The sequence below is a fragment of the Trichechus manatus genome, unplaced genomic scaffold, assembly GCF_000243295.1.
Source record: "Trichechus manatus latirostris isolate Lorelei unplaced genomic scaffold, TriManLat1.0 scaffold00062, whole genome shotgun sequence".
Lineage (NCBI taxonomy): Eukaryota > Metazoa > Chordata > Mammalia > Sirenia > Trichechidae > Trichechus > Trichechus manatus.
The window spans coordinates 10,688,138-10,698,059 of record NW_004443998.1 but is presented as its reverse complement, the minus strand read 5'-3'; the positions used below and the strand labels follow the sequence as shown (position 1 = coordinate 10,698,059).

Below are 9,922 nucleotides of genomic sequence, written 5' to 3'. Positions count from 1 at the left end.
GATAGGGAACCCAAGGTTGAGTAAGGATTTTGTTGCTGTGTTGTGAGATTGTTAACCATTGTCATAGGGCAACGTTTGTAGTAACTGTTAAATGAGAAACTATGTTGTTCTGTAAGCCTTCATCTTAAGTGAGAATAACAGCACAATTGGAAGAGTGTAGTCAATGTCACTGAACTGTGCATGTAGAAATTTTTGGAACGGTGTATCTTTGGCTATGTGTATTTTCACCAAAAAAAAAGGTTGAGAATTTAGAGGGTTGACATGTTGTGGGGTTGTTAACCAGTGTCGTAAAACAGTATGTGTACTACTCTTTCACGAGAAACTATTTGTTCTGTAAGCCTTCACCTGAGTACAATAAAAAAAAAAAAGTTTATGTAAGACCCAGGAGTAGAAATTAAAACTTTTCATTTGCTCTAGGGGTTAATCTTTTAGTGATTTTTGTTTTTTTTTAATCTCAAAGGATATTTACCTTTATATTTTCTTTCATGTGTTCGTTTTAATCTCTCTTTTGAGGAGGAAGCATAGGGAGTTTTTTATTCTACATAATTTCCCCCTGTTGGGTTTGCTATCGTCAGTTCCAACAATTCCTAACTCAGAAGACCCAGGAGAGACCCAGAGCCCACAACTATAAAGCAGGAATTTCACACTTGATACAAAGCATCTCACTGGTGTTTATCCACGAAAGGGCTGTTAATTTTCTTGTGTTTTTAGTGTGTGTATTCTTACACATGGAGGTCTGGGGAGATTTGTTGTTACTGCAGTCTGGGAGCAGGGAATTTAGATTTTTTTTCCTTCCCTGAATCTTTCTCAAACAACAATAGTTATCCACCCTCCTCTTTAGTAAGAACAGAAAGACACTGCTCTGCCTCATTTACTTCTTGCAGTTACATTGGGTAGGGTTGTTTGGCGGCCTCTCTTGTGTACCAGATACTACCTAGAAAAAAGTTAATGTTTTATTTTAAGAAAGAACGAAAATTCAAAATGTGTGTTTTGTAAGTCATGGCTTCTTGGTAAGAAACTAACATGGCACCTTTCTTATATCAGCTTTAGGTATAATTGTACTGCATCAAATTGGTGTCAGTTTGAAACTTAGAAACTGTTAGTGCTGTTACCAGTATAGGCTGTCAGGAGAGGGCATCTCACCCCATTGAGTAATAAAAATACCTGTTCAGAGGTAGGGAAGAAAGAATCAGGGCAGTGAATTCACAGATGCTTCGTATTGGAGGAAATATTCAGGGAAGTAGTAGTACATGCTAATTGTGTTCATGACACACGACTTCTGGAAGCACTCACCTTCATTTGGTAGAACGGTGTATGTAGTTTCCATTCCAGCGTGAATGTGATCAGTCACGTGGCAGTGGAGTAACCAGATTCCAGGTGTTACTGGAAACATTTTTAGGGTTTGGTATGTCCCAGGGAAAAGGTCAAAGACATCAGAACTATACATGCCCCTGTGCTTAATTAGAAAAATGACAAATATTTTGTTACATGTGAGAATTCACTGAAATAACCTTTTATTGGCCAGTTGAGGGGTGTTTGAAAATGGATAAATCCATAAAAAAATGAGATCTCTGCACATTTCTGAGTTTAATATAAACGGTGCTTGTATTCCCACCAAGCCCTTGACACTGGGCTGTGAAGTGGGTGTGAAGGACAGAAGATGTCATGCCTGTGACATCTTGACTCTGGCTTGCCTTTCTCAGAGCGCTTGAGCTACACAAGGGAACTGTAGCTGTGGCCCCACATCAGCCCTAACTTCACTTTTACCAGAATCTATCCTATAAAAGCTTCTCTGTGAGGCTTTAGGGCAAAGAGGGTAATGAAGGGAGCCGAAAACGAGGCCGATGGAGATGCCAAAAACCAGGGGCAGTTGAGGAATAGTCTCCACTAGAGAGAGAGTAGTTGGGGGTATTTTTCTAGGGATAGAATTCAGAAGTCCACTAAGAATATATCTATGTAAAACAAAATACAGATAACAAAATGGACTTTTCTGCAGTGTGCTTTTCTGTAGCTTCTGAATTTTCTGCTCTAACTCAAAGGTAACAAAGCATTTCCAAAAGGGCCATTGGCTCCTGCTGAAACCAGCACTGAGTAATACTTGAGTTATAGGGATCTGTGAGTTGTTTCACAACAAACTGAAGGTCTTGCCCTCAGGCCACTTAAGATACAGGATTTAGAACAGGCAGGGCAATAGTTGGAATACCAAGTCTTGTCTACTCTCTCCTCCACTCCACTATTAAGTAGGTAGTCCTGACCGTCTCTGCTAGCAAGTCTGTTCAAATGCCTTACTCAGGAATACCTGAGCGGAGCTCCATGAAAGTCCAGTAAAAACTGCAAATTCAAGGAAGAGCCAATGTAACAAAGGCTGGTAATGCCAATTGAAATGGCCCCATACTCTAAAAATAATTTAGTGGTCTCTTGAAACGTCTAACTTTTCGTAAGTCTCTCTGAGAAAATATTTTCAGATAGAGCAAGGATAACTGCCAAGGGTAGCTCTTACCTTGTACTGGAAGCTGTGGCCGTGGAAATGCACACTGTGCAAGTCTACTTCATTGCCCATTCCCATCAGATACCAGTTGACTTCATCTCCCACGTGCATTGTGAGACCTTGCAGGTTTCCAGACATTCTTCCATTGATTGCTGGGGAAAGCGCATGATTTTTATTTTATCTTTCAAGATATTTTAAACCAATAGCTATTTCACAGAAAATAGGATTATTAGGTTAATGGATAGGATCTTTTTGAGGTAATAGGACTTACTTCACTACAAAGGGGGAAATGGATACCTTACGATCAACAAAGGCACAGAGTGTTTTTCTAGCCAGTTAATGCTAACTGTGGATTTATTTAAAAGGGAATGAGATCTTGGAGAGAAAAATTAGTCAATGATTTGGAACATAGTTCCTTTTTTCTTTGAGAACTCTACCTCACAGACAAAATGAGGCAGAGGAGGTTTATTTTAAGACGAAACGTATAAATAGTCTTAGAGTAATGTTATTTGAAAGATGAAAAGGGTTAAAAATAGGAATAAAGAGGTTTTGGAATGATATAGCATACCATGCATTTTATTGCTTTCTATGAATTCCTCATCGTCTTTGTTTACTTTCTCAGGGTGATCAGAGTATGTTTTGATGTTGTCATCTAAATACCAAGATTCATTCTCATCAAAAACTAGAAAGAGGAGGGAAAATTCCGGTATCTTTTTGGGATTAGATACTTTTAAGTAATGAGTCCGACAAACAATCAGCGGGCCGATTAATCCACTATAGAGATCCTGAAAACAAGCAAAAACTTTAGTCATCCTTGTGATGTAGGTCAGGATTTCAGACAACTGGGACCTGATTGCTGTGACCTCAGGAATCTTGGAGGGATGGTGTTAAGTAGTAGATTTTGCCTAAAATGATGCTGCCAATTCAGTAAAATTTCTCTTGAAATAGTTACAACAATGGCGAGTAGTAGATAGGCCATGTGAGTCGTGTTGATGTAACAGAGATGTATGGAGTCTTCAAAAATTGGCTCAGCTAATGAGCAGCATTTGAACCCCAAATGAACAGTGTGAGTCTAATTATTCAACCAGCTCATGAGTGCCCCTATGAACCAAGCACTATGCCATTCACTAAGAATCCAGAGGTGAATGAAACAGTGCTCCTGCCCTCCAGGAGTTCAGTCTCGTAGAGAAAATAGAGAAATAGAAGAAGTGAACTACTTGTTATCAGCTCCAATGGAAGTGTATATGGTGTGCTAATAAGCACATAGGAAGAAGACTGTTGAGTTGCAAGAAGTTTGGTTTGTCTGGGTGTCAGTAGTGGCAGATTAAGGCTTGATGGACCCTTGAGCTGTATTAAGGAATTTTAGACTTTGTCTCGTGAGCAACAGGTAGCTATTGAAACCTTGGACAAGGAATGACAGCACATTTGCATTTTAGACCAGTCATCCTGGCGGTGGTAGGAAGAAGGCTTGGTGGGGGAAGAGCCTGGAGACTGGGATGCCGTTGCAGTAGTTGAGGTAAATTAGAAGGACCTGAACTGTGGAGATGGAAAGAAGAAATGGATTGAGCTATATGCAGGTGGGTGAACTGCCTAGGTGAGCCAGGGGGAAGAAGTAGGTGCTTGACATTAGGGTTCTCGCTTGAACGAACGGGTAGACGTGGTGTTTGTGGTGCTAGAGTTGCTGAGTTTCCAGTGCCCATGGACCAGCTGTTGTAGATGTCCAATGGGCAGGTGGATCCACAGGTGTAGAACTCAGGAGAAAGATTTGGACTATGGATTTGATTCTACAAAGCAATCTTGGTGCATCTTCTGATTTGTGGTTGTTGCTGAGTGCTTTATTGGCTTTGAACTATTTCATCAAATAACAGCTTTAGTTGTGCTGATTGACTGCTGAGCTCAGCATTTTTATTATCATGTAATAGAGCTTGGAATCCATATACTTCCATTCTTTGAATTTAATGTATTTTCGTATCAAAAGGGACATAAAATATTCTATTGATTAACATTTAATTTCTATAAGTGTGATCTGTTATCAACAGTCACAGGGTAGTTACAACTGGATCCTTAAAAACAAGCAAACCGAAAAAATGAAACCAAAGTGGATTGCAGAGCAGCTTATTTTCCTGGGATTTTAACACAGGAAAACTCTAACCCCATCTTCCTTCAGTTGTTTGTCTATTTTGGGAACTGACGAAGCACAAATGATTTAAAGTTTACCTTAACTTGATCCACAGTTGAATAGTACGCCCATGGAATACAAGCCGAATCCTCTTTTCCAGCTCCAGATCTTTCTGGGATTTTCCATATGTAAGTCCGAGTTTCACCTAAATTAATTGTTAACGCAACTGGTTATACCAAACCCAAACCAACCCCATCACCATCGAGTTGATTCTGTCTCGTAACGACCCTGCGGGACAGAGTACAACTGCCTCATAGGGTTTCCAAAGCTGTAAATCTCTACGTCTTTATCCCTCCGAGCGACTGGTGGGTTCGAACCACCAGCCTTTCGGTTAGCAGCCAAGCACTTAACCACTGTGCCACCAGGGCTCCTTGTAACTGGTTATATTTGGTATATATTTGACATGTGTACTGGGCCTTGATAACCAGTGACCGAGGAACTGGATATGTCAGGGTAATTAGTTTTAAAAAATAGTGATGCTCAAGATTGTTTCCAGGAATTCAGTTTTTTGTTTTTTCCTCTTTTCTTTTATTGTGGTAAAAATATGTACAACAATATCCACCAGTATAACAATTCCACTTTTACAATTCAATGACATTGATTATATTTTTCATGTTGTGCCACCATTGTCTCTGTTCTTTTCCAAAACAAGGAATTCAGCTTTAAGACAAACTGTGAGACATACTTTGATGTCTTCTTTGTCAATTATGAATTAACTAACTGTGATACACAGGCCATACCATAAAGCTAGGAGGTGGCAACTCCAATATTGCAACAGATCTTTTCTTAGCTCAAAGTGTATTTCCCTAAGACATTTTTCTCTTCAAATGCCAAGTGATTTCCCACCAGGGGCTTGTGCCCTCCCCTAGTCTTCTCTGTGTCTGTGTATCTGGACTATCCTATGCAGTTCCCTCAGCCTCACCATGGCTGCCTTTTTGCCATCTTTCCTGTCATCATCCTCAGCGATTTCATTATCCCTGCCAAGGACCCATTAGACCTCGTGATCTCATTGGTCATTGACTGTTACAGTTACCTCCTCTCTGTTTCACTCTGTCACACTCTGACATACAAGACATGACCACACCCTGGACCTTGACATGGGCAGGGACAGTGTCATTTTCAAGATGGCCAGTCATTCCACCTTCTTACCTTGCCAAGGCCCCTACCCTCTTCCTGTGTACTCTGGGCTCTTCTCCAGCCTCATCTCTCCTTCCAGTCACTTCAGGCCTTCTGTATAACTGCTTATGAGACCTTGGCTTTCGGCCATGCCCTCTCGCCAACCCTGATCACACTCCCTGTCCACCCTACTCATGTAGACCTTACCATTAGGTATTAGTGCCGGCAGATTTTCAACGAGCCCTTGCCAGAGTCTGACAAACCTTTACTGGGGAATCAAGCAAGACATGAAGGATGGTCTCACAGTGGATATGGTAGACTTTCTCATTTTTCCTCAAGCCCTCAATCTGACCCACTTCTATGTCCTCATCTTTTTCTAAGCAGAAAATTTTGCTGAGACTATCAAGTGCAGATTCATCATCTGAACATATTACTGTCTTTCCGTCTATACTCTTATCATTCCTGTAAGCCTCAAAATAACATTTCCTTCTCTTCTCCACTCCCCATGCCAACCTGCTTTGCTGCCTGTGATTGATGCTGCAAACCTTGGAATCATCTTCGACTCCTCTCTTCTCTGACACTCCCTAACCTTGATTTTACAGCAGGTCCTTTTAGCACCCCTTTTAAAATAGAACAAGAATTTGATAACTTCTTACTACATCAGCTGCTTTCAACCTGGACCAAGTCTCAATAAATTTTTTCCCAGAATATTGCAATAGTTCCCTTACTGATCTACTCCCTACTGTCACTTATCCACACATCAGCCAGAACAAACCCCAAAAAACCCATTGCGTCAAATGTGACTCATAGCGACCCTGTAGGACAGAGTAGAACTGCCCCATAGGGTTTCCAAGGAGTGGCTGGTGGATTAAACTGCCAACCTTTTGGTTAGCAGCCAAGCTCTTAACTGCTGCGCTAGCATGGCTCCTCAGCCAGAACAGTCCTTCAAAAAGTTTCATCAGATCACCACTTTCCAGCTCAAAATCTACACATGGGTTTTTAAAGTAAAATCCAGCATCCTAACCATAGCCTCTGAGGTCCTACTCCTGCTGCCCTCTGCTTCCTTCAGCTGCTAACATCCTGTCCCTTGTTTACTCAGCTCTAGCTTGGAGCCTCCTTGCTAGGCCTCAGACACAACAGTCACTCCCATTTCCAGGCCTAGAATGTTCTTCCCCAACAACTACCTTTTTCATAGCATTTTTTTACCTTGACATTTTACTTGTCATTATGTATTTATGTGTTGTTTATCTTTCTCACAAGGAAGGCCATGAGGAAAGGGTTTTTTTTTTTTTTTTTACTTAATTTTTTTTCTATTCCCCTAAATTGACTGGAGCAACTCTATAGAGCAATTTATTTTTTCTCACTTGATGCAATTTCTAAGTTACCATGGAGAAATAGTCCTTCCCTAGAAGCCAACTTTACAACTAATAGAAGAAAAACACAGTTTTTCATTAAAGAAAACACACACCTATGTGTGTAATCTGTTACAGCTTTTACTCTGTGTTAAAGAAACATTTTTTGAGTTCCTAGTACATTCCAGATACTAGACTAAATACTGGGGATTTAAAATTTAAAGTAGCCTCTAGCTGTTAGCATCTTCAGGAGACAGGCATGGAAATATTCAGCCACAATGCAGTGTGGTAAATGCGGAGGTGTGTTTTAGCTGAGGATTGAAAGAACATCTCCCTGCTGATTCATCCTTGAGTATTTGTAGATGTCCACCACCTTCAGACTTTTCCTTTACAGCTCTCCTGTAGATTTTGTGGTACATGCATGTTGTGGATTGAATTGTGTCTCCCAAAAATGTGTGTCAACTTGGCTAGGCCATGATTCCCAGTATTGTACAGTCATCCTCCATTTGGTGAGCTGATGTATTTATCCTTTGTGTTGTAAATCCTAACCTCTACGATGTTAATAAGGCAGGATTAGAGGCAATTATGTTAATGAGGCAGGACTCAATCTATAGGATTAGGTTGTATCTTGAGTAAATTTCTTTTGAGGTATAAAAGAGAGAAGGGATCAGAGAGGAAAGGGACCTCATTACCACTAAGGAAGAAGAGCCAGGAGCAGAATGCGTCCTTTGGGCCTGGGGTCCCTGTGCTGAGAAGCTCCTAGACCAGGGGAAGATTGATGACAAGGACCTTCTCCCAGAGCCAGCAGAGAGAGAAAGCCTTCCCTTGGAGCTGGCACCCTGAATTTGGACTTCTATCCTCCTAAACTATGAGAGAATAAATTTCTGTTTGTTAAAGCCATCCACTTCAGGTATTTTTGTTATAGCAGCACTAGATGACTATGACAATGCATGTGCATATGTGTATGCATACACATAGACACACCTCCATGCATATCTTCTTGACAACCACCTCCCTCTTCACTTCCTCAAGACAGACTTGTCTGGAAGGAATACGTCTATGATAACAGTCACGTATGGGAAGGATGAAAAGTCTATTAAAACGCAACCCCCCCCCCATGAGTACCTGGTAACGTTGGAGTAACTGTAGAACTGTCTGTCTTCACCCCGTGGGCATGTATTGAGTATGGCCTTGTGGCCATATTTTTGAAGATAATTTTTACTGTGTCTCTTACATCTGCATGAAGTTGTGGACCTGGCAGGAGTGAAAAGGAAGAGCAGCTTTATTTACCTGTCAGATTGAAAGTCCTAACTCAGTAATGAAAGCAGAAGTCTGGTAACTTTCTCAGCATGAAGGCTGGAGTCTGCGGTCCTTTCTCTGCTGCTTCATGCTCTAGTTAATCTTGGATTTTTACCTGATCCCTGAGGATTCGGAATGCAGATGCTAGAAATGGCTGCCTCTAAAGATGAAGGCCATGGGTGTCTCTCTTACCAAGAGTTCTAGCAAAGCTTTTGGCCTGAAAGTCCCCTTCAGGGTCAAGGTCTAGTCATGGTGAGTCTGCTGTGGTCCTACCCCAGCCAGCAGTCATTTTGCAGCACGTATTCTCATTTCTGAGAGCCTTGGGTCTCCATGCCTTCTAGTGTGAATTTAGGACACTACCGTATTTGAAAGCATGGGCTACTCCCATTTCACCCTCTAGCCAGTCTCAGCTTGTCTCCTACCTGGTAGTGATCCTGAAACAATGCTATCCCCCCTGGGTCCAGGAATCCAGGATAACCAAGCCCCATGGGGTGGCAGTGTGAGAGAGTGGAAACGGGGCTTCGGGTAGGGGATGATTTTCTTTGCAGTCAATGATTTTCAAGAAAATTCCCAAAGTCAGAGTTTGTCGAATATTTTTGACATGCTCTCTTAAAATGATTCCTGAAAAATCTAAGGCAGCTTTTCCCCTGCCCTGTGCACACTAACACTTTTTTTCCTTTCCGTATTTCTTATATGTATATTTCTTCTTGTAATTAATCGTACTTATACATCTTAACTTAAAAAGTAAATAAATAGCTATGATCGTTCAGCTTTTTTGGGAGGGAGAGAATTTGGTTAAGAATTTCATTAGAAAGTAATTTCTAGTAAAGTCACCAAAAAATATAGACCTCAATTTGGTAAGACCAAATATATATAATTTCATCATTATGTGGGATAACCTGTTTCTGACTGAAATGAGTAATGTTTATTATGCCATATTTTTAGTAAATGTACACTTCTCATCTCGTATACTTTTTATTGAATAGCTTTGATATATGGACTGAGAAAATTAAGCCCATAGGCATAGACGGTCACTGCACATAGCATCACTTCACTGTTAACGTACCTAGAATTCCCAGATGTTCTTCCTCCGCTTTTCTCTCCACTGGAACGCTGAATGTGCTATCAGTGTATTGCCGGTACACAACTTTCTTGTACTTTGAGCCTATGTAGAAATCTCCCTTATCTAAAAATACATTTGAAGCACTTTAAAAAAAAAAAAAAAGATAACATTAGTACTTGTCTGAATGAAAGTGAAAGTTTTAAGCTTTAAAGTCTGAACAAAAATACAGCTTTTAGTGAAGGAACTATGGTAGTTTTTAATCATCCTTCTCCCATCCCAGCAAGAAAGAATAAAAGTTTAAAAATAGGTGTGGTAGAGAAGGAGTCTGGCAAGATGGCGCTCTAGGCAGAAGCACCACGCCGTCCCTCCACAGCAAAGATCCGAAAAACTAAGCCAAACAGAGAATCAACAATCCTGAAACCCTA

The 9,922-nt window shown here is 40.8% G+C and overlaps 1 protein-coding gene across 2 annotated transcripts in view; it reads right to left on the bottom strand.

Annotated features, from left to right (window-relative positions):
• The window catches only part of CP (ceruloplasmin), a 78,232-nt gene that overhangs the window by 16,497 nt on the left and 51,813 nt on the right, over positions 1 to 9,922 (bottom strand). The window contains exons 14-19 of one of the 2 annotated variants that reach the window (XM_004379224.3): positions 9,501 to 9,640; positions 8,261 to 8,389; positions 4,706 to 4,812; positions 3,057 to 3,273; positions 2,501 to 2,640; positions 1,294 to 1,456 (exon numbers count right to left, since the gene is read on the bottom strand). In XM_004379224.3, the coding sequence (XP_004379281.2) occupies positions 1,294 to 1,456; positions 2,501 to 2,640; positions 3,057 to 3,273; positions 4,706 to 4,812; positions 8,261 to 8,389; positions 9,501 to 9,640 (896 nt within the window). The remainder of the gene's footprint in view (positions 1 to 1,293; positions 1,457 to 2,500; positions 2,641 to 3,056; positions 3,274 to 4,705; positions 4,813 to 8,260; positions 8,390 to 9,500; positions 9,641 to 9,922) is intronic. The other variant, XR_001121505.1, reaches the window with a different exon arrangement.